A 25,282-nucleotide genomic window follows, 5' to 3' on the forward strand; every position below is an offset into this window, starting at 1 on the left:
GGTCTATGTCTTTTGCCATCTCTTTTTCTGCTTTGCTTAAAAAAGAAAATTGGAGACCAATGCCTGTAGCTTACTTTGTTAGGTACCAAAAGATTTAGACTCTTGAATATAATCTTCGATAAATTCAGATCTCACTATGTGAATATAAGCTGGTCCATGTTGCAGTGCAACAAAATGATGTGTGTCAATATGAATCTGGACGATTTACAGTGTGTTTAGATGCTTTACTTGCATTCATGCAAATTGAATGATCTGCTTTTTAACACCTGGAACAGCACTAATTTTACTATGCAGAATCTATCTGTAAAATAATACAAGATAAACAATACCTTAAACTACGTACTGTAAGGATCAGGAAGGTCCACTGAAAAGTCTTTACCTTTGACAGTCGTGTGTACCCTGGCCTTCAGCTTGAATTTGAACTTTTGAACAGCGACAAGTACACACATTACAATATTGTCGCTTGTGGAAAGCACATTTACAACATGTGGATCCTCTGTGTTTCACAGATAACAACTACCAGGATGGGGACCCGCGAGGCTCCTCTTCAGAGAGCGAGGATGATGTGGTTGGAAAGTACCAGGAGGCGGTGTCCCGGTCCCAGGGAGAACACACCACAGACAGCCGGCGCCAGAAGGGTTACGTGTGGGAGACCAGGCACAAATACAGCCCGCTGTCTGCAGAGTATGACGGCTACAGCAGCGAGGCCTCAGCCGAGGATGGTAAGGCATCATTCATAAGCCCTTTGTTTATATATTTATTTATTTATTTATTTAAAATTGTAATTGTTGTATTTGTGAATGAACTACTCCTGAACGGTCAGGCACACTGCTGGCAGACAATGAGAGCTTCCCTCTCACACAGGAATACAAATAACACTCCCATTGCATAGCTAAATTTGTTTTCCCGTCTATAGCTCAAGTGTCCACTGTTTTTTCTGTTCTTTTATTTGGCACCTGCTTTATTGCAAAAATGTGTTTTCCTTCACCCCTCTTTAAATCTTAACTCACATCAATACTGATCTGGTGTTTTTGTTGGCTCACAGCACCACCTAGTGTACTTCTTTGGAATAGCTCCAAGGCATGCTAACTAGTTGTACTCTGCAACATGTATTGGGGTTGGGGTAGGGATGTCGTGCTGCTTCCTCCAGATTACTGATTTTAGTCCATTCAAGTGGTCAGGAGAATGACTCTTAACCTTAACCAGCCAATGTGTCCACAGCAGTTCTCTTAGTATCTTTGTGTTGACACCAGTAAATGCATTGTAGGCCTACCTGTTTACTGGTGCACTGATTGTTCCTGAATACTTGCTTTTAAAATCAATTTTCTTACCTCTTATTAGCTCGAGTAACATTATTGCTTTCTCCTTGTGTATGACTATATGACATTTTAAACCTTAAATTAATATTTAAAAACAATATGCATATATATATATATATATATATATATATATAATATATATATTTCAAATACAATAAAAGGGAGCTAGTAATAAATAAATGTGAATGCATTGGTTAGCATTGCTTTTAATTGACATTAGTGATACGGATGCTCTTAGTCACACCTGTTTGGAATCCTTTGTAGAAGCTGACATCTGGCAGGCTAGCGGAATGTGTTCCGAGGGGAGTGAGACTTGTTTTCCCGAGGATACCTTAGATGAGACATTCTCTGGTGGGGAAAGTATCTACACTGAATCTGTGCAGGGACAGGATAACAGCACCAGCTCAGGGAAATACAGTGGGACAGAGAGTAGGACTTTGAGCAGAGAAGGAGCTGCTCAGACAGTGCAGATGTCACAGGTGCAGATGATGCTATTCCTGGCAGAATCGGTTACAGACGCCACGGTGAACCCCAGAAATTAAATATGTTTTACTTTCTTTAACATATGTGTTTATATTAGATGATTAAACATGTTCCATAATAGCTTACTGGTCATTTTTCTGCATTTCCATTTTTTTATTAGAAAATGGATCAGAGATTTCCTTTAACCTGATTGGTCAATATGAGGTCCTTAATCTCTGGTAAAGGACCCTGAATGTTATCGTTCAAACTATGTTTAATCACTGTTCCAAATCAATCTGCCGGAAAATACATAAATACAGTATTCATGTATTTTACCTTTTTTCTGTTTGATGAAAGAAAATCTCAGTTCCAGTAGACGCCCTCTGAATGTTGTCTGTCAATGTAGACTAAGTCTGCTTCCTTGCTGTCCTATTCATTAAATCATTATTGTTTTGTTTTGTGATACAGCTTTTATTAGGGAGTTCCCTAAATCCCTTGTTTAGAAAGATACAGGGTATTAATGCTTGTGAAGTTGATATGCCTAGCAGGCGAACAGGATTTATTTACATATCAACACAATAGTTGCGCACTGAGTACATAAAACACAGTGTACACTTTGGTGGGATCTACAATCTCTTAACTAAAGTTCTCTGTTCAATAATAAACTAACTTCTTGTCCGGCTGTCGGTGGTTTTGGCTTGCTTACTCACTCTTCGGTATTCAGTCCTGGTTCTCTCTCTTCTCTCTCTCTCTCTCTCTCTCTCTCTCTCTCTCTCTCTCTCTCTCTCTCTCTCTCTCTCTCTCTCTCTCTCTCTCTCTCTCTCTCTCTCTCTCTCTCTCTCTCTCTCTCTCTCTCTCTCTCTCTCTCTCTCTCTCTCTCTCTCTCTCTCTCCCTTTCACACCCACAGCATCCCTGAGGTGAATAAATGGAACCTTTTTATACCTGACTCCCCACTGGAATAGATTCTGCTGATTAGATTCCACATCTGGTAATCACACACAGCAGGCAGGCTCTCCAGGAGCATCAGGTACTTAATTAATTACAAACATTCACAAGTAGATTTACACAAAAAACCCTTTTCATGTGCAGGGCTCCTGACCTGGCACAGCGCTGTATACACTTACATTAGTGTCAGGTAATTCATACAAGCAAAATGCATAGGTTTACGGAAAAAAAAGAAAAATAAACCCTCAATTGTAAGCACAACTCGCTTTTGCTTTCCTGCAGCCATTTTGCATTAGCACTGTGCACGTGGGTGGCTTTGCTGAAGAGCTTGATCATGGCAGATAAACGGTTAGGGAGGATATGTGACGGGCTGATACACAACAGATTACTGTATTTAAATTTAGTATAGCAAATAAAGTTAGTGCTTGCTGATTTCAATGACAAATTGACGAAATCAAACAACTGGATGCAGTCTGATTTACTTTCAGCAACTTTTTTTTCAGCATATCACAGTAACAACACAGGACAGTGCTCTCTTCTCTAACAAAGCTAGGAAGGAGGCTTTGAATAAACTTCATGAATACACTGTGAACAAGTTACTGAACAAATACATTTTAGGACCTAACGGTAACTTAAATAATGAAACTTACACAAATACGTAAACCTGCACTCAAATCCTAATAATAAATAAAAAGTTAGCTGGACTTCTATTCTTTTACATGTTTTACAAAAAGTTCACAAACCGTGTTTGCTTTTTTGTATGAGGTACCTAAACTGAACAACAGATGCATGTATTGATGTATTATTTAGGCAATTGGAAATACCCACAATGCGACATTGTTCACCGATGGGATAATGAAGCCTGAAGGCTACCAGACCACAGATGGAATTCTGAGCAAACCGTATTACTCATGGAATTTTGAGGAAAATGTTTGTAATTATTAGCAACAAAAACTAGTGCTGCATAAAATCATGAAAAAAAAAAACTAACAGAAAAACTTTAAATTATGTTTTTATTTTTATTTCCATTTTCTAATAGCAATAGAACCCTCATAAGGTGGCTTTACTGTCTGGTAAGGCCCTTCTCGTTCTGTTAAATTTAACGACACAAGGTGGGCCTTACCAGACGGTAAAGCCCTCTTCTGTTTCTGTTGCTTAAATGAAGCCTGATATGTTCATTTACTGTAGTCAAACTCCTCTTTTGAGACTGGGGTAAACCACAATAAGAACGAATAGGAGTATCAAACCTGTACTGCATATAGAGCAGTACAAGCACTAGTGCTATGTGGAAGTATCTGTAATAACATAGCCAATATACAGTGTGCTGCAGCAGGGAGACTGATGGTCAGGAAGTAGTCAAGCACTAGAAATTACGGCTAAGTGCCTGGTGGCGCACTTTTATATACAAAATAAATCAAAATAAACAAAATACAAAACGGGAATTTCACCCAAAGTAATGTATTTTACTTAACTCATGCTGTGGTCGTAGCCGGATGACAACGATTACTTTCAAGATGATAATGCATCCATCCACCATGAGACATGACTGAATCAACTAACATCACCTGAGACACCATCACAGTAATACGTGGTGAAAAATTGTGGCCCAACCCAATATTAGGTACAGCTCCTAATAAAGTGGCCAGACAGTGTATCAACCTTCAATGTTATTCTTATAGTATACCTTTAGGTGTCCATATAAGTCTGTTATTTTCTCTTTCCATCAGATACTTGATTGTACATGTAAAGACACAAATTAAAACAGGCAAAAACACTGCCAGCATTGCTTCAGTAGCCATTCTGCTTTATTACATTTATTTCTGTTTTAAGATTTTAGCTGTTGTATGTATTGTTCTTCATCTTAATTTAACATTTTTTAGTTGGTCTTTCCACTTCAGCGTTAATGTACAATTGAGTATATGTTTATTGCAGTCTTTAATTTACTCCTATTTTATTTCTTTTTTTGAAAGGAGAAAAAAAAACATGAATGTTATAAAATTAAGAAACAAACAACTTGAGTGCTTAAGGGACATTGAATTACATTACGTAGTTGTTTGGTTAATTAATGACTGGAGTAAATGTAATATTTAAATGAAGCAAGACCATGTCTTGGGAGAGGTTTGTAAATGATTAGAAGGGGATTTGCCCAACATGGCAATTCACAGCAATGTGCGCTTGCAAATGATTATGCTTACTGAGCTGAGCCAGTGGGTGGGTTTTCGGGCTGTTCTGGGGGAAAACGTTGTTCTAAAAAAACTTTAACTGTGTCTTTTTCATTCCCCTACCAAAACGAACCCATATACAGACTCACAGATCAATCAGACAAAGGTCAAAGGTGTTCAAAGGTCATAAGAACAACAATCTTATATAGAAACATCCAGACTAAAAACACTATTGTAAAACATATGCAAAAAGGGAGACAAAACCGAACCAGATAACTACAGACCAATAAGCCTGACTTCTATTATATGTAAACTTATGGAAACTATAATAAGATCTAAAATGGAAAATTACTTATATGGTAACAATATCCTGGGAGACAGTCAGCATGGTTTTAGGAAAGGGAGATCGTGTCTAACTAACCTGCTTGACTTTTTTGAGGATGCAACATTGACAATGGATAATTGCAAAGCATACAACATGGTTTATTTAGATTTCCAGAAAGCGTTTGACAAAGCCCCACATAAAAGATTAATTCTCAAACTGAACGCAGTAGGGATTCAAGGAAATGCATGCACATGGATTAGAGCGTGGTTAACAGGTATAAAACAGAAAGTACTGATTAGAGGAGAAACCTCAAAATGGAGCGAGGTAACCAGTTGTGTACCACATGGATCAGTATTAGATCCTCTGCTATTCCTAATCTACATTAATGATTTAGATTCTGGTATAGTAAGCAAACTCATTAAATTTGCAGACGACACAAAAATAGGAGGAGTGGCAGACACTGTTGCAGCAGCAAAGGTCATGCTAGACAGCATTCAGAACTGGGCAGACACAAGGCAAATGACATTTATTGGAGAAAAGTGTAAAGTATTGCATGCAGGCAATAAGAATGTGCATTATAAATATCATATGGCAGATACTGAAATTGAAGAAGGGAACTATGAAAAAGACCTAGGAGTTTATGTTGACTCAGAAATGTCTTCATCTAGACAATGTGGGGAAGCTATAAAAAAAAGGCCAACAAGATGCTTGGATATATTGTGAGAAGTGTTGAATTTAAATCAAGGGAAGTAATGTTAAAACTTTACAATGCATTAGTAAGACCTCACCTAGAATATTGTGTTCAGTTCTGGTCACCTCATTACAAAAAGGATATTGCTGCTCTAGAAAGAGTGCAAAGAAGAGCAACCAGAATTATCCCGGGTTTAAAAGGCATGTCATATGGCTTAAAAAATTGAATCTAACAGTCAGAATCCTAAAAGGCATAGACAATGTCGACCCAGGGGACTTTTTTGACCTGAAAAAAGAAACAAGGACCAGGGGTCACAAATGGAGATTAGATAAAGGGGCATTCAGAACAGAAAATAGGAGGCACTTTTTTACACAGAGAATTGTGAGGGTCTGGAACCAACTCCCCAGTAATGTTGTTGACGCTGACACCCTGGGATCCTTCAAGAAGCTGCTTGATGAGATTCTGGGATCAATAAGCTACTAACAACCAAACGAGCAAGATGGGCTGAATGGTCTGCTCTCGTTTGTAAACTTTCTTATGTTCTTATGTATGTGCATGATTGAGCCCTGCCCTCTAAAGTGGTACCAAAGCTGCAGAAGCTTGGAACAGCTACAGGAATCAGGCAATGAGGGTGAGATACATGCATTTACAATTAATTTATTTACAGGAATTACAATTTATTTATTTTTTGCTACCGGGAGTTTATACCAGGCACATGATTTTACCATGGAAGATCTGATCACTTTGGTAGAATTTAAGTACTGGGGGACCACAAGTCCCACAATCCAACCATCAAACAACCCCCCCTCCCCCAATTAAAAATTGATTAGCACGTAATACTGTATATTTTTAATAGAACACATTATAAACTGTTGTAAATGTTGTCAATACTGTTTACAAGTGCTTAATAAATACATTAATGAATTAGTAAATAATAAAGCATACTAACCTCGCACTGAAAGCACCCTGCTTTTGAACAGTTAGATGTATTGGAGAATAAACTGATTTTTAGGATCGCATCTCTTGGCTCAAAACCTTATCAATGGTTGGTTGAATTCGTTTTAACAATACTGTAAAACTCTAGATAAGAGTTATTATGGTACCATACTTGTAATTTGAAGTTACCTAAAGCAAGACAGTAATTGTTCAACATGGCTAATTACCATGGTATCTCTATACTATGTGTTTACCATGTCAAACTTTGCTTTACCTCAATTGCCCCAAGTTTCTTGGTTTTGATTTTTATCATGGTATAGTAAAGTAAATTTATTTGAGGTGAAATCTATGCAGGCTGGGAGGGGACATGAGAGAAATATCTTCTGCCCACAACTTACTATCTTGTTGCCATGACATAGTAAGACGTGTGCTCAAGATATATATATTTTTATCTTTCATGTTCCCTCCCGGACTCTGTAGAAATCAGCATTTGTAGTGGGTGATGTTTCAGATAGATAGAGAGGCAGAAGGGAGTCTGGTGGCCAGACTGTAATTGACAGCCTTCAGCCTTCTCTTGCAGTAGGTACCTTTTAGAAGTAATCGTCAGTGAAAATCTGGCAGTGTCATTAATAAATCATATTGGCTGAGTTACAAAGCACAACCCCAATGCCCAGCCCATGAAAAAGCCTGTCTAGGTGCAGCAGTCATGCTTCCCAGCTACTTTGAATGTGTGCCTCAGGAGATTCATCTGCATGGCTGTCTGGAGCTGCTCTTCCATTGGAACACAAGCTGCTCTGGCTGAGTGTATATCATGAGGGGCCTTGGTGTGAAAAAAAAACAGCCATTCGTGCAGCACCAGTTTAGAAACTCTGCTACATGCAAGCAGAACAACTTGCTTGATAATTTGAAATTGAGTAGACTACTATCAAGCGTTTACAGCACATTTGTACTAACTGTGGAAGTAACGGTGATCATTATACAAGACAATAAGTCAAGTAGATAAACATTTTGGCTCATTCTTTAATTACTGTAGGTGTGCGCACATAAAGGATACTGCCTGACATATGCAGCTGGAAGAGTGGGTGTGACTCATGAGTAGAGACGGTCCAAATCTGGGGGAAAATATGCAAAAAACTGCAGACATTGTAAGTAGATATATGCAGAGTGTTCTGCAGAGCATCTTATGAGTTTAGTATTTGTATTGGTAATGGCTTATAAAAATGTAAATCAAGTAAACATAATCGTATCAAACAATTTATGGGTTTAGTGTTTTTTCAATTTAATATATGAAGCGTTTTTGTCAGTAAAATCTTTAGAAACTGTCAAATTATTGGGCCACATTTTCAAAGCCTTAGCTCCAGTCTTTAATTAACTCCTACTTTTTGAAGGACACTAAACATCTGTTAATTTAACCAAACTAGAACCGAAAAACGAAGTTATATTTCAGGTCTGTTTATGATAATTATGATGATGGTGTAGCTGCAGAATATGGCGATTCTGTGGAAGATTGCAAATTCCAGAATTGATCAAAGGCTTCACCATACCACTGTATTCCTTGCCCTTGTGCATGGCATTTGACATCTACTCATGAGTGCACTGTTTTGCATAAGTGTGTGTGGCAAGGATGGCTTTGTGTGGCGCGGGTGGTGACGTCAGCGTCCAGGAAGCAGTACACAAACAAATGGAGGTACGGGGCTGAATCTGCCACAGCAGTATATTTATTAAATAATTCAAATAAGACACTTTAAACAAAACACACAAAAGAAAAGGGCACATTGGCCAAAAATAAAACAAACACTAATGGTATTAAAAACAAGTGCCTTTGAATCTCACAAATTGGATAGCATTCACTCTCGCTCTCAGTCTACCGTCGTCTTCCTAAGCTCCTTTATGAGCCCAGAGTGGGTCCTTTTATATTCTCTGGCTGGAGTCTTAATTACCCATTAATCAAACAATTACCTTATTAAGACTCCAGCCATATTCCCACAAGGATTATAGGGATGGGGATTTAACCCCATCTATGCCAACTACACAATAGAAGACCAGCTTTTTCGTCTGTCTCAAATAATAAAATGACGGATAGTTTTTCGTCCGCCCGCATATAAACACAATACAATAATAATAATAATAATAATAATAATAATAATAATAATAATGATAATACAAATTAAAATAATACATATACATAAAAGGGGGCGGTCACCCCGTCACAGTGTGTCAAGCATTTAATTCAATTTGGGTGAATATTCAGTCATCCATGATCATATCTGTGCTATTTCTGTAACCCAGGGAGTGGAAATTAGAGCACTTTGCTGGCCTCAGGAACTAGTTCTGACAGCTGCATAACGGAATTCATATTCAAGCGAATAGCTTTTAACTGCTTTTATCAATAGTCCATGGGCCAAGACCAGAAATTTTCAAGTTAGCTGCACCCCCTGTCAGACAGGTTTTTTGGTATCATTTTGTTCCTTAACATGTCTAGATTCAATTTTTGCCTATTGCCAAGCTGAGTTTGTGTCCAATTGGCTTGGCAACAGTATATTTTGAATTTACTTCTCATATCTGAAAATACGTTTTTTTTTTTTTTTTTTAATTACTTTCTGAGATGGATTCAGTTTCACTAATCTACAAAATTTGAACTTCTACTAGATCAGTTTACTTAAACAAGGGTTATTTATCATGTTTATAAACATAATGGTACTACTTATCCTGATTTTAGTTTTTTTTATGCTGTATAAATTGCATTTATGGTTAAATACTGTAGTCGGTCGGTAAGTAAAGACGGTAAAAGCAGGATGCTGGAGTCAAGCTCTGGCTTTAAACAAAAAAATGTGTACTTTTATTAATAAAGCTGTTAATAATGATAAATTAATTTAAACAACCTGGTCCTTTAAGGCAGTATCAAGATCAAAATAAATAAAGGAGTCACAATCTATGAAACGGTTGTTGTCCTCCAGTTCCAAACCAACACTGAATTGTGAATCTTCTTTTTATACAAGTGTGTGTGCAGGACTTCTCTCCAATTACCGTAGATCAATTGGAAACAATAGTTAAGCAGATGAGAACCACTACCTGTTCCCTTGACCCAAGTTCTACTACACTCTTAAAATATATTTTTAATACTGTTAGCAACCACATTTAAAATTTTTTAAATATCTCACAGTTCCACTGGCACTTAAGGTAGCTGTGGTAAAACCAGTACTTGCAACCCAACTAGATAAATATATCAGTCATGTAGAAATTCCAGTCTGGATTCCATAGGGCTCATAGCACCAAAACAGCCCTTGTAAGAGTTGTTAACAACCTGCTCTTAAGCTCTCACTTGGGCTCTCCTTCAGTATTAGTTCTCTTAGATCTAAGTGCTGCATTCAACACTATAGACCACTCCATTCTACTTAAGCGCCTTGAATACACTGTGGGACTGTCTGACACTGTTCTTTTGTGGTTTAAGTCCTATCTTGCAGACAGATTCCAGCTTGTCTCTTATGGGGAGGACATATCTGAAAGGTCTCATGTCCTATATGGGGTCCCACAGGGCTCTACCTTGGGTCCACTGTTGTTCTCACTATATATGCTTCCTCTGGGTGATGTTATCCATAGACATGGGCTGAATTGCCATTGTTATGTGGACGACACACCGCTTTATTTGTCTGTAATGTCAGGATATACTTGTTCTGGTGGGCTATTTCCTGCTTGTCTAGCAGATATTAAGTGCTGGATGACTCCGAATTTTCTGTTGCTGAACTTAAAAAAAACAGAGGTTATGCTACTGGGTTCCAAGAAACAATTAACTTTATGTATGCAGACTGCTCTGTTGTAGTGACGGCCTTCTAGCACTCCATTGATAGATCTCGATCCAATGATTTCTGATTCTAGAAGGATGTCCCCGAGTCCTGTATCTGCAAAGTGTTTCCCTATTACAGCAAGTAGGGTACAAACTATGTGAAAACTTCCCATGCAAGTGCTTGAATTCCGCAGGGTTCTTCCAGATGACTGCTTTTGCATGTATGGCCTGATCAAAAACCACAATGGCATAATTTGCCAGAAGGCAACAGATCTTAGGAAGAAATGACAGATTTTATTTTTAAACCTTCTCAGTTCTGTAAGGAGCTTTGATTCCTTCATCCAGCAACAATTCTATATAACACTGTCAAACATATGACATAGAGATCTCCTCAGCCAGATGGTGAAAGGCAATATCAAACCCTTTACAGCCCTTGTTGTGCTTTGACTGCATGTAGGGATTTCTTGTTGGTGTAATTACTGTAGCAACTATGGTGGTATTGAACTTCTATTATTACACAATCTTGGTTTTCCAGTTCAACAATTACACATCCATCATTCCTTAATTTCCGTAATATTTTTCACATAAATACTGGTTCTGAATTTGTAAAAAAAAAAAATCAGGAAACTGTGTATATCAGGAGATTCTAATAAACAATTAATTTAATATCGATAAAGTGTTAATAAACCATTTATATACCTTACTGATCCGTTATTATTATTATTATTATTTGCATTTATAGAGCAATTAATTGCATATATACAAAAGTATCGCAAAAGAACTGTACAGTACATAGCAGAAAAAAGAACAAACTATAATACATTTGTATAGCATGTCACACATACCAAGTCAGACCATTTAAATAACAGTATACACATAATATAAAAAAGTAATTAAGTTACATTAAAACCCACTAGGATAATAAAGCCATTTTATAAAAGTGTGTTTTTAGTCTTGACTTGAAAACTGTAACAGTCCCAGCTTCCCTGACAAATGAAGGCAGAGCATTACATAATTTAGGAGCTCTACAAGAAAAAGCCCTACCTCCTGTGTTGCTTTTGTTGACCCTGGGAATAACCAGCAGCCCCGCATCCTGTGATCTCAAAGTGCGGTTTGGAAGATACAGGGTCAGTAAATTCTGCAAACTAGGTGTTAATCCATTCATGGCCTTATAAGTTAAAAGTAAATTTTGATACTGCACAGGGAGCCAATGTAAAGAGGCCAAAACAGGGGTAATATGTTCACTTTTCCTGGTTTTAGTCAGAATTCTAGCGGCAGTATTCTGAACAAGCTGCAAGCGGGATACCACACATTTTGGGACACCAGAAAAAAGTGCATTACAATAATCAATTCTGGATGAAACAAAGGCATGCATTAGTCTCTGTGTATCTTTTTGATGTGTGATTACAATATTATACTTGCTGATATGGAAAAACACACTCAGAGCAGTTAAATAATACTAAGCAGCAAGTATTGGGACAGCCACCCAACTTGTAGCGAGCACTGTAGCTTATGTTTAAGTGCAACTTCAAATTAAATGACATTGACATGAGCTGCCAGGAAAGTAATATGGTTTGGTGTGGTTTTCCACAACAATAGCATAAATTCGGTGACAAGTGTTTTTATAATGGCAAATATATATGTAACATTGTTTATAATAATAATAATAATAAGAATTATTATTATTATTATTATTATTATATAGACAAGTATAGTAGTCATTAGACAGATCATAGACATTGGTCTTTGCTTCATTTTGTTGTGCTGGCTTGCTGGCATATTATAGAACACTTACTTTGACAAATCAATATATGTTTTGTATCAACCTGTAATCAATTTGTAGATATGAGCAGTTAGTGTTTTAATGTAATTTAAATCACGCTAAAAAGGTCTATCTATCTGTGTGCGTGTAGACAGACAGATAAACACACACACGTGTACATTATTATTATTTGTTTATTTAGCAGACACCTTTATCCAAGGCGACTTACAGAGGCTAGGGTGTGTGAACTATGCATCAGCTGCAGAGTCACTTACAACTACGTCTCACCCGAAAGACGGAGCACAAGGAGGTTAAGTGACTTGCTCAGGGTCACACAATGAGTCAGTGGCTGAGGTGGGATTTGAACCAGGGACCTCCTGATTACAAGCCCTTTTCTTTAACCACTGAACCACACAGCCTCCTATATTATATATGACATAATTTAATTTTTTTTGGCGACACAGTATTTGTTAGGTTGAAATTGATTAGGTTTCAGGTGTCGGTAATGTATAGTCTGTCAGCATTATATACCAAAAATGTAATTCCGTTATATGTAAATATATACTTTTTTTTAAGTACCTGTAATAGTCACATTTCACTAATGAGAAGAATATTCTGTATAAAATAGGCGATGCTACATCGGTATTCTTTTGTCACAACCTACATCACTGCTTCACATCAGATGCGACAGAAAGAGACACTTCAATGCAAAGCGGGATTTTTTTTTTTTTTTTTTTTTGCACACACACACACACACACTACCCCGCCCCTCTGTTACCAGGGGAAGTCAGGAAGCAATTGGCGCGGTGCACAAACAAACTAGATGCTGATAAAAGTCTGGTGTATTAATACCAAAATACATTAAAAAAAAAAAGTAAACATTAAGAAATAATACAAATATTTAAATACAACTCTATATGGAGTCCTGGAGTATATTGAAGCAGCGTGACGAGTTAACACGAGAGTGTTGGTTTGATTTTCTGCAATGACAGCGTTCTACTGTCTGAAGCACAGTAAGGGAAGGTCCAAAACCGGTTGTTTTGCATCTGAACGGACAATTATTCAGCTTGGCAACTGGCAGAAATGGAATCTAGACATATTAAGGAACAAAATGATACCAAAAACCTTAGTCTGAAAGCGGGTGCAGCCAACTCAAAAACTAAGGGCTTTCTGAGTTTTGTCTCATGGACTACAAGTCTAAAACAGCTTGAAATTGCATAAACTGTCATAAGTCCATTATACCAGATATAAATCTGTTCACGTTAATCACATCTTTGGCACACGTTTTCGTTCTCGTTTCTGTAAAATACCTTTTATTATCTTACCTACAAAGGTAGCGCACAACGGTATGTTGACAGGATCTCCCTAAAATTGCTAATTTCTGGTACTTTATAATGTAAAATGGATCCCTTTCATGTATTCTGTATTCTAAAAAATGCTGCATCTCACCAAGTCAGTTGCTGTCACAATGGGTAGGATGGCAGATCTGACAGACTTCAACAGAGAAATGGTAGATGTTCTGTTGACAGGTGCTTTCCTATCCAAACCACACAAACTACTGATGTTTCATGAGGAACTCTCTCCAAATCAGTACAGGTTGCACATATCTATTCCAGCTTCCCTGAAGGAATTCCCTTATAAAAGTTCACCACACAAATTTGCACTTTATTTTTGAGGTTTTCCCATGGCTATGTACCGTGGTGTACCATGTTTATTAAAATACTTTACCATACCTCTCTGGGCTTTGCAGTTCTTACCTATGCTTAACCATGCTTGCATTGTGCTTTGTTACAATTTGCTATGCTTTTACTATGAGAAACTTTTAAAAGGGATAATGAATGGTAACATATTCATCCAGAAGATTTTCTGCCATATCGAATCAGTGCAGTCCTGACAGCACACATTGGCCCTGTACCCTATTGACAGTGTCATTGCTTTGCAGTAATCTGTCTTTCTTTCCCAATTGTAATCTATGGAGGTCGTTGTCACACAGGTAAACTAAGTGACATGCATAGATTTTGGTAAAACATTTGACCGTTTGGCCTCCAGTCCTGTTTCCTACATTCTCACAGTAGGAGTCAAACCAAAGAGTGTTGTAGCAATAATAGGAATCTTTTTTGCTAGAAACATTCTTCAAAACACAATATTATTATGATAAATCATTGAAATCAGCAGCTTACTGGGTCAGTAGGGAAAACCTATAAAATACAGTGTGGCGTGTGGTGCTCCACACATCTTTAATGTGAACAGTGGTAACACAAGCTAAAGTGAGTCCTATATCTTTCAGAGACCAGAAATTCCTGTGCAAATGTATTTAACACTAATAATGGAGTGAAGATGTTCTAGGGAATCTTTTACAAGGATTGATTATAGTGACTTGAACTAAATAACCAGCTGACAATGTATCAACTGTGTTGTTGACATGGAAAGGGAATACATAAGACAGCAGCATATCTAAATACTGCAGTTGCCCTTTAAAGTGGTTGTAGCTAACAAATATTTTGTGCACTTCCATTCACTATATCGGTCTCAAATGTGCAGTTTTAAAACAAACACATGTTATAGTAGTTATTATTATTATTATAAATGGTATCTGCTATTAGAGTACTTTAAAGGAATCTCTGTTTGCAAGCCACACTTTTAGACTGTCTTGGACTTCCTGGACCATTTTACATGGAGGATGAAATCGTCCCCACCCGTGCAATGCCTCTTTCCTGTCAATAACCATCTGCTTCCCCTGTTGACTGGCAAGCTTTCAGCAAGTAACATGCTTTGACGCTGAAGACACTTCTGAGGTGAAATGACTTAGATGGACCTGTTTAGCAAATACAACTGTGGCAAACTGTGAGTTAGTAAATTGTGGAAAGGGATGACATTTCCAGTTGCCCAACCCTAGTGGTCATTTCTAAAGCCACCTAAATCCAGCCTTTGGTAAGTGAGTCTTTTCAGAAGAAGCACCTGTGATTAATAAAGGGCATTAGCTAGTAAACCTGGTAAATCTAAACAGAAACTACAATAGATAATTATATAAAACATGCATAATATGAATTGGACTGGTAAGAAAATTTAATATAAATACAAAAAGTAAGTCTAAGTGACGGTGAGCATTGTAAAAAGTGCAAAGAGGAGGAGACCGTATAGCCCGGTTAAGATCAAGTACCAAATTAGTGTGGACCTTCTTGTAAATGTGAAGATATTTAGGACTGGTATCAAACTAAAGGTAGGTAAACAAAACAAAACAAAAAAAGTGACAGCATTTATTATTTAATTTACCGGTAGTTGTATTTAGAATTGTTTGTATTTTTGTGTTACCAGTGTGTAGTAATTCCACTGCCTTATTTCTCAGAACTCTGAGTGATTAAAGAGGCTTGCAACTCACAAACACACTCCCAGACACTGAAACAAGATATCTCCCTTTGGGCTGGTAATTCTCTCCTGGTGAGGCCCCAAGGGAACTTTCAGAAATCAAATTTAAACACGCCAACTGTTTTATTTAGCATGCCTTGTGCAATTGCATTGAAGCAGTATAGCTTTCCATTTTGAATCTTGTCATATTATAATCATTTAAAAAAAAAATGAATTAACAGTGCTCAGCTTTAGCATCCAGAGAGTCTGTACCCGGAATACACCTTGTGCATTGGTTTCCATCCCCAAGCTCCTCTGTACTGGTAGGAGCTACCACAGTGCACCATGCGGTTCAGATCAGTCGTCAGGGTCTTTGTCAATACAATTACATTTTGTGAAAAATCTTCCAGAGAACCACCAGGAGGCAAATTTCTCTTTGGAGCCTAAAAAAAATGTTGTTTCTAATTATGTAGCACTGTAGCACTTTTCAAAATGCAGTGGTGGGTGCTACACAAATCTTCAATCCAAAGAAAAAAACAAAAACAAGTGGTGACAACTGCTTTAGACCTAAATGTACCAGGTGTAAACTTTTTGTTCATCAGGTAGTCAACCACAGTGATGTATTTGTACAACTTACAAATCACAATATACAGTACATGACAGGAGACTTTGGCCTGCATTTTAAGAACTACAATCTTAAAAGGGACATTTCATGACAAATCACTAAAAAATACTCTCTGAGGATTTTGAAATGTAACTACTGTATTATTATTATATATAAAATTATTATTATTATTATTTATTTCTTAGCAGACGCCCTTATCCAGGGCGACTTACAATCGTAAGCAAAAACATTTCAAGCGTTACAATACAAGTAATACAAAAATGTGTGCATCCAGTGGATATCACACACTAGCATTAATGAGAAGGATTAAATGTCTGCGAATTATTCTCATTGACAGAGATGATTCTAAACCAGTCTCACAAAATGACATAAATCTCAGAAGAGAAATTAATTCAGCTGAAAAAAAGCTTTGAAATGTTGGTAGAAAGCAAGAAGGAGAGTAGTACGTTGACCTTCAATTAAGAGGTTTATTGAAACCCGTATTTATTCATAACCCAGGTAACCCAGGGCCCAGACAAAGGACTAAATTCTACGAAGCTGATGTCATAACACTTGTGAACCTGAAGCACTGGTCTAAGTATTTTCTTCTTCTTATATGGCTGGTATCACTGATTGGTGATAATGGACTTTTTCCAGCTGGATTTTGGGTGAAAGTTCTAAATTCACTTTAAACAAGTGGAACTCATACAGCAGCAGAAAAAATGAAGCATCTTTTAAACCCTATCAGAACTATTGCTCGTTCTTTTTATATATTTATATTTTAGAAGTGCAGTGTGGTGGGATAGTACAGAGTTCTTGGCATGCTGTAGTTCGAAGCTGTGGGAATAGAGGGAGGAGATTGCTGGCTGCAGTTTGTTCTTACGTTCAGTGGTATCTAGACTAGATTCATGGATCCTAATCGAAAGGTATAGAGAATCACCTCTTTTGGTACAGATCTGTTCATGCACAGTAGCCTCAAAATCAAAGAAATGTATGATGGTAAAGAATATTGCGTACTGAAAACCTCCAAGTACAGCACTGGGAGCCACATACAGTAGTGTTGTGTGCCTACCACAAACATATGTGCCAATTTATTAAACCCGTGCTTTTCTCCTTGTCACAGATGGCTCGAGTGGTGCATGTGGGTGGTGACGTCAGGTTCAGAAAGCAGTAGTAAACACAAATAATACAGGGCTAAAACTGCCGCAGCTGTATCTATATTAAATAATAAAAATAAACAATTTAAACAAAAACACACAATAAACAAAAGGGCACACAGGCCAAAGTAAAACAAACACAAAACTATCATTCTATTTTATAACAATGAGTACCTTGTTCGCTGGCTGGTAGCATTCGTTCTTAATCTTTAACTCCTCACAACTCTGTCCCTGTCTGAGCTCGGAGTGGCGCTTTTTTACTGTGGCTGGAGCCTTAATTACCTTATTAAGGCTCCAGCCATATTCCCACGGGCTTTATCAGGATGGGGATTTAACCCCATCCACGCCAGCTACCCTTTACCAGACCCGCTTTTCACTGGCCTCTATAATAATATTTAATATTGTCGGACGGCTTTCGTCCGTCCGCACACACAATACACACAATCCTAATAATCATAATAATAACAATAATAACAACAATACATCATAATACACACAAGGGGTGGGCACCCCGTCACAACTCCAGAACAACTCCACCCACAAAAGGTCAGGAAAACTGAAGGTTAGTGGCTGTCCTCCAATTCCACCAAACTAATCACCTCTTTGTACTCGGGCTCGACAGCTACTGGCCCCTGGAAAACCAGTCCTGCAGATGTCTGCATAGGCAGTAGCCTGTAGCCTGATGATTTTGCTTCCCTAACCCACAGGAGGGCCAGAGCCAATACAACGTTCCTTGTGGAAGTTCCAGAGAAGCTCAGCAGTGATTAATTTAAAAGTCTTATGTCTCCTTTTTTCATGTTTTATGCTTGTAAGTGTGCACCCCGGAACACCATGAAGCCACTCTCAACATATGGAGAGGTCAAGGGAGTGCACTTTTATAATCATGTGTATTAGAAGAGTCATAAACCAAAATGATTGATCTCTCGGCAGTGAACTGTATCCAGAGGATGAGGCGCACGCCCCCTCTGGACGAGCTTCAGCCACCCCCCTACCAGGATGACGACGGCTCCCCACGCCTGTCCTGCACGCCCTCTGACCTTGGGGATGGCAAGTGCAATCAGTCTCGCTGCAGTGACAGCCCCCAACACTCCTACAACAAGTGTCCCAGCGAGGGCAGTGCCGGCCACGAGACAGAGAGCTACCTCAACAAGGGCTACGAGGAAGACGTCCCCAGCGACAGCACCGCCGTCCTCAGCCCCGAGGTAAGAGACAGGGGACAGCATTCCAGTCATGGATTTGGGCATCACAATGACAATACAGTCAACAAGACACCTGGGTAACATCCAAACCTTTCTATGATCAAGGGCAGGGGCCGTGGCAAAATCAGAGAATGGTACTTCATTAGTGGAAATCATTAGTCTTTAATGAATATTAATTCAATCACAGCACAAAAGCAACAAATAAATTGGGTATTATGCAGATTTATAAACTTGTTCCCGCCCCTCTGAAACTGTGCCGAAGCCATCAAGTAGGACAGATGAACCAATCAAAAAGCTAAACTTTGGGAGACGAGTCGGGAACCAATTAAATGTTTCTGATTGAAGAGGTTAGATTGAAGCCACCAATGTGAATTCTGAAGGCATTTTGATGGGAAGACCAGATGCTTAACTGATGTGAAACGAAAATAACTGGTCAAAATGGATGTATGACTGTGGCAATGTGCCCCGCCCCTGTGTGCATGTGTGTGTTATGTGTTGCGTGTTGCGTGTGTAAATGTTGGTGTATAGTCATTGGTACACGGGATATAAACGGGTCTGTGTTTCACGTGTGAGTTAAAATTGTATAATTATATTTAGGCACGTGCATTTAAAGTATGTAATAATATGTGAGCACGGGGTTGCACAGAATTAATTCATGTGCTGGGATTCAAGTGAATAATTAATTAGTAATTGAATCCCAGCACAACAGTATATATAGATGCACGTTTCTTTCACTCGGGGTTGTGTGTTCAGGGCGAAGGAATGGGAGAGAGTGAGGAGATAATCAAGAGAGAAGCAATTGCTACGTGGTACGTGTTTGTTTAGTGTTCGTCCCTGTGTGTCAGTGTCTGTTCGTTTTGTTTATCTGTTTATTTTGGCGTAAGTGCCGTGTCCTGTTTTGTGTTCAAACCTTTTATTTTCTGTTCTGTTTATTTATTAAATGCTGAGCGAAAGCATTCGCTCAGCTCCACCAAACTCTACCTCTCGTTTTGTTTATTTATTTCCTGCTTCTGGTCTGACGCCACCCACTCCGGCCGTCTTTGTGACAATGACCAGGGGTATTTTAATAAAAATATGAATACAATCATGATTATTCTGAAAAAGATATTGCAGGAATATGTACAACTAGGCAGAAAACTAAGAAAAGTAATATGTGTTTTAAACCCTACATCCTTTTCAGTAACACGCCAGTGGAGTTAATATTTACATTCTCTTAGGTATGAATCCCACTCCATGTTCAGTTAAGTCTGCATGTAATTCGTGCATTGTCCCTTTCTTTCAGGATATGTCTGCCCGTGGCTCTGCTGCTCAACTCCCGAAAGCCTACGAACTGGAGCCAGTGGCTAAGTGCGGCACTCTGGACGTGGTGTTTGATTACGACTCTGGGGAGCAAAGGCTCATGGTAACGGTGACAGCAGTGACTGACATCCCTGCACTCAACCGGATAGGCAACACCTCCTGGCAGGTGCACCTGGTTCTGCTGCCCACCAAGAAGCAGCGAGCGAAGACGGGGATCCAGCGAGGACCCTGCCCCGTCTTCACTGAGACCTTCAAGTTCAACCGCATCGAGTCCGAGATGATCGGCAACTACTCTGTGCGCTTCCGGCTGTACAGCATCCGCCGCATGAAGAAGGAGAAGGTGCTGGGAGAGAAGATCTTCTACCTCACCAAGCTCAACCTGCAGGGGAAGATGTCGGTCCCAGTCACCCTGGAGCCTTGCTGTAATCTTACTGTAAGTAGAAAGAATTGCACTAGCTTTTCTTTTTTTTTTTTCAATGGATTTTGGGTGGCTCAATAAATTTAGTTTAGTTGCTTATTTGTTTGTTTATTTAAAAAAAAAAAAAAAACTGATGTACTTTATTTCTTGCACATGTTCAAATCTAAGCCCAGACTGATACTAGAACTGAGTCTTTAATATGCCAGCAGGAGCAATGCCGCTTGCAGGGGTGATGCTCTGATCAGCTGTTTACAACATCCTGGCAGGAATGGATGCTGTAATTGACACAAATGGAAATACCACTAGATATATCACCTAGATTGAAACCCCTGAATGATGGAAAGCAGTTGCCTTTATGGGCCACACCAGAGTTTTCGATGTACACATTTTAGTGCTCTATGACAAACTGCTTCACTGTCATGGCTGTTCAGTTCTCCATGTGACTTTAAAACCGATTTCTAGAATAGAATACGGGCGCAGGCTGACGTTCTAGGATCTGTTGGAAATGAACAATTGATCCCACCAGAACATATCTTTATATGAATAACTGTTGAAATTCAAACAGAATTGCATCCAATATTTTAAAGTGTTTTTTTTTTAAATCTTGTCTTTGCCACGTCTCTGTTTAGACCTCCTCCTCCTCCTTCAACATAAAAGAAAAATCCGCTTTTATTTTGGCAGCTTCGTTTGAAAAAAAAAGCAACATGAAAACAATAATTGATTCTGTTTATTCAAAACTTTTGTATGCCTATTCATTTAAATGGAAAAAATTCCTGCAATGTTCAGCCTTCTCCCTAGATCTATTTTAGGTGTCTGATTCATTAAGCCTGCGTCACTGGTCAAAAACAATTCACCTAAGAAATCTCACTCAGTCATGTTTCTCGTTAGTGTAGGAGGACAACACAAAAATGTTTGGCTAATATGTTTATTAAGAACAGCTGCAAGTCTCAAAACAGACGAATCAGATTGCAGCCTTTTCGTAAAGTTTTAAATGTCCCATCTCATTGTGGTGGCCTCCTGCTGATCCCCACAATTATCTGCAAGATAATATTTTTACCAGGTTCCTGTTATTCTGTCTCAGGCATCCTTACATGTTTGGCAAGTAAAAACAATAATTTGAAAGGACCCATTGGTTTGCTGCTTTTGAGGAGACCAGTTTTGTGTCAAAGGTTTATTTCACAGACAGCTGTTCCACATTAATGTATTTGTGTCACAGTGCTCAAGGCAAACATGTCTTTCAAAAATCAAGACAATTATAAATGGCTGTTTTTGATTTAAGTGCACCCCACCTTCATTATTATTATGATGTGTATGTTTAAATCTCACCTGGAAAAGACAGTATTGTACAGTATTAAGTCCTCAGTGTTCATCAACAGACCAGTGACAGTTCCCCCTATTGTCCCATGAGCTTACCCCAAACTTGTTGGAGCTAATTGTGCCCAATTCAGTTGGATACATAGGAGATTAGCCTGTAAACCAGGTTATGTATACCATATTGTTCACCACCCCCCCAACAAAAAAAAACAATGTTGCATCACGTGCCAAGATTGTTGAAACATACGTTCATAAAAAACGGTTATTTGGAGCCATACTGTAGGAATGGCTAGTCCAGGGATCTAGATGATAATTTGGTGTGTGGGGGGGGGGGGGATCGTTATAGCCTGGTGTGAAGTATACAGACAAATAATAATATACAGTAGTAGGACCACCTGTCTGTCTATTGTGACAAATCATGGGCTCTGTATGTACATTATCTGTGGAGTTCTCGGCAGACCGTTTTTGATGAAACTGGCTACTCACGCCCCAGGTTGAAATTTGCAGTCAATTGATCTGCAGTTGCTCGCCTGTTTTGCCTTGCACTTTGAATTAATGCACACGGATATCACGATCCTGGAGTAGGCGCTTCCGCCCACTGTTGCCCTTTGCTGATGATGTCTTTCCCTCTGAGTTCCATGCCGACATCACCTTAGACAGCGTTGTTCGTGAAACATTAGCAAGTTGAGCTGTCTTGGTCACAGAAGCTCCTGCCAAATGCGAACCAACAATCACCCGTATTTCAAAGTCACTCAGGTCTCCTTTGCAGCCATGCTAGCTATAATTATAGGTAACCAGGCCTGTCCAGCATATTTATACATGACCCTAAGCATGCTGGGATGTAATTTGCTTAATTAACGCATGAGCCACATCTGTGTGGAAGCCCTTGCTTTCAATATAATGTTAAACGCAAGCTTTCAGACTCTTGACTGACCTCCTCCAGACGCGTGCGTACGTGGAGGAAAAAAAAAAAAACTATCACTCTTCGGAATATGAAAACGTCACAGCTATACTGCTTCACTGTTAACACAAGAGCTGTCAGTTTCTATGAATTTCCTTATCCCACCCTCCTGAGTCATTGATTTGTCAACATTCAGACTGAACACACCCCTGGGATCCATAGCAAATAGCTATTGGCTAGAAAGCCGAGTAAACTTTTCAAGTCTTCTGTTCGTTGTAACTGCAGTGCTATAGCAATGCAGGTGACTTGTCTGGATAAAGTAGGACAGTCAGACAAAAAACAAAGTGCAACACAATAGGTTTGAAATTGTGTGTTGTTGAATTTGCCGAAATACATTTAATCGCAATGCTGAAAAACAGTACGTGACTGGAGACAAAATAAAGGCAAAATGGCGAAAGAAAAACAAGCTGATAGGAGGAAAGTGTTTATGGCCCAATGTAGAAAACATTTAGTTTGAATGGAGTACTTTGAATGACTTTAATACACACTGTAACTTGTTCTACATGTCAGTGCAATGCAGTGGTACACCTGTAAAGTATGTGTATGGTTATGGTTCTGATTAAAGATAGTTCATATTGCAATGATTCTGCGCCTTTACGAAGACCGTCCAAAACTGTAGTCCAAACACAGGTGCGTTAAGCTCAAAATATATAAGTTTTTAAAAAGTCTAATGCTTGCATACTGTGTATCACAAAATGATAAAAAGATCAAAAAACATCCAAAGCAGAAATATATTTAAACTTATTCACACTCACATGTGCAAAAAAAAAGCTCAAAAGTGCTAAAATGCAAGCATTTCAGCAGTGCCCGCTGCTATCATCAGTGCATAATACTAAACACATGTTTCCCATTTATATAGTCTCATATCATTCATGTTAACAATATACATTTAAATCCAATTGGTAATTAGACTGGCAACGGCAATCAGATCATTATCACAAATGAGTTCCGTATTAGAACACAATACATTGATTTAATCAGAATTTAACTTTTTTTAAATTAGCATTTAAAAAAAAAAAAAAAACATTTTACAAAAAAAAAAAAACATTTTTATAAAGCCATATTATCAGTTTTAGATCTTAGTATCCAAGAATAATTGATCAATTGATGGACAATGGACCCAATTATTAATTGGGCAAACAGCAGCAATCCGATCATTAAGGCAAGTCAATTACATTTCAAAGCACAATACAGGATTAACATTTTTTGTTTTTGTTTGTTTTAGAAAAAAAGTCAAAAGACATTTATCAGCAACAGTCCAGTTTTTTTTACATAGACCCACGTCCATAGCAATATATGTTAAATGCTAATATATGTGTGTGTGTGTGTGTGTTAAGTTATTACATAATGCAATCATTCAATTAATTACAAACAGAAATATTTAATGAACATATGGGCTTTATGCAAATCCCCAGTTAATAATTAAGGGGGGGGGGGGGGGGGGCAACTTTTACGGTACATAAACAAATGTTGTTGTATTAAAATCCACTACCAGATCATTATACGTAGCGCCTCTTCATCAATGACGCCACCGTCATTGGAGCAGGGTATAATGCCAAAGCATTGAGGGATTACCTATAGCGACAGTATTGCTTCACTAAAATATGTACTAAATACCTAGTGTACAAGATGTAAGAGAGGTGTTATGGTAGAATAAGTATGAAACATAAAATACACGCTAACACTAATCATTTTTATTTAGAAAAATGACCACTGAGTCACCGGTGTCCAGGAATGGGTTTCAGAAAGATAGAAGGCAGAAAAAAGACAGAAAACAGAAACCTCTCATTTATCTACAGTTTGTAAAAAGATATTCACCCAGTCTGAAGTATTTTGTTAAGTTATGTTTTGTTTTGGAGAAAGTTAGCAGTTATTTTTAACAGACTAGGGTGGGACCAGGGGAATAAATGTTATAAAGATACGTTGGGGGTACCCTGCAGTGTGCAAAAGAAGTTGCAAGTCATAAAGTGTAAATGTTAATGAATCTTTATTTTATAAAGGTTGCAAACCTACTTTTTTAGGTTCAAAAATAAATTAGCAAGAGCTGTATATGAAGATCCCAACCGGGGGTTACAGTAACATACGATTTGTGTTTGGAATTTGAAACTGTTCAACAGCTGATATTTCTGAATCACAATTAGAACTGTATGAACTGGAAAACATTTTTTGAAACACTATTTTCTTTTTTATTTTGTAAACAAGTTAGCAATGACAAGACATGTTACAAGAAATGTTATCTATTTTATTTATTCAGCCGATAATCGTGATTATCGTGATAATTTACAGCCGATAATAGACAACAGAAAATTGCATTGTCCAACACTGCTGTATATTTATGATTATTAAACAGATAGAAATAATTGGCAAAATACTTGATTCTGATTGGCTGAGACCTTTTCCCTAGCCATTAGATATCTGGTTATAACACAACAGTGCAGAACTTCTTTCTCTGAAGCGGCCTCATTACAGTAAACAAAATCAATACGCCAACTGTGACTGTACGCCTGGGTAAACCAAACCACTCGAGTCAGTCAGTATGACAGCAATCCCTGAAATTAACTACAAAAGTTCTGAAAACATTGAAAAAGAAAATGTCAA

The 25,282-nt window shown here is 38.2% G+C and overlaps 1 protein-coding gene across 10 annotated transcripts in view; it reads left to right on the forward strand.

Annotated features, from left to right (window-relative positions):
• Positions 1–25,282, forward strand: part of LOC117410775 (synaptotagmin-14-like) — a 96,213-nt gene that overhangs the window by 59,865 nt on the left and 11,066 nt on the right. For all 10 annotated transcript variants that reach the window (XM_059025566.1, XM_034017569.3, XM_059025562.1 and 7 more), the window contains 3 exons: positions 510–722; positions 18,424–18,695; positions 19,975–20,424. In XM_059025566.1, the coding sequence (XP_058881549.1) occupies positions 510–722; positions 18,424–18,695; positions 19,975–20,424 (935 nt within the window). The remainder of the gene's footprint in view (positions 1–509; positions 723–18,423; positions 18,696–19,974; positions 20,425–25,282) is intronic.

This window comes from Acipenser ruthenus, chromosome 6 (assembly GCF_902713425.1).
Source record: "Acipenser ruthenus chromosome 6, fAciRut3.2 maternal haplotype, whole genome shotgun sequence".
Taxonomy (NCBI): domain Eukaryota; kingdom Metazoa; phylum Chordata; class Actinopteri; order Acipenseriformes; family Acipenseridae; genus Acipenser; species Acipenser ruthenus.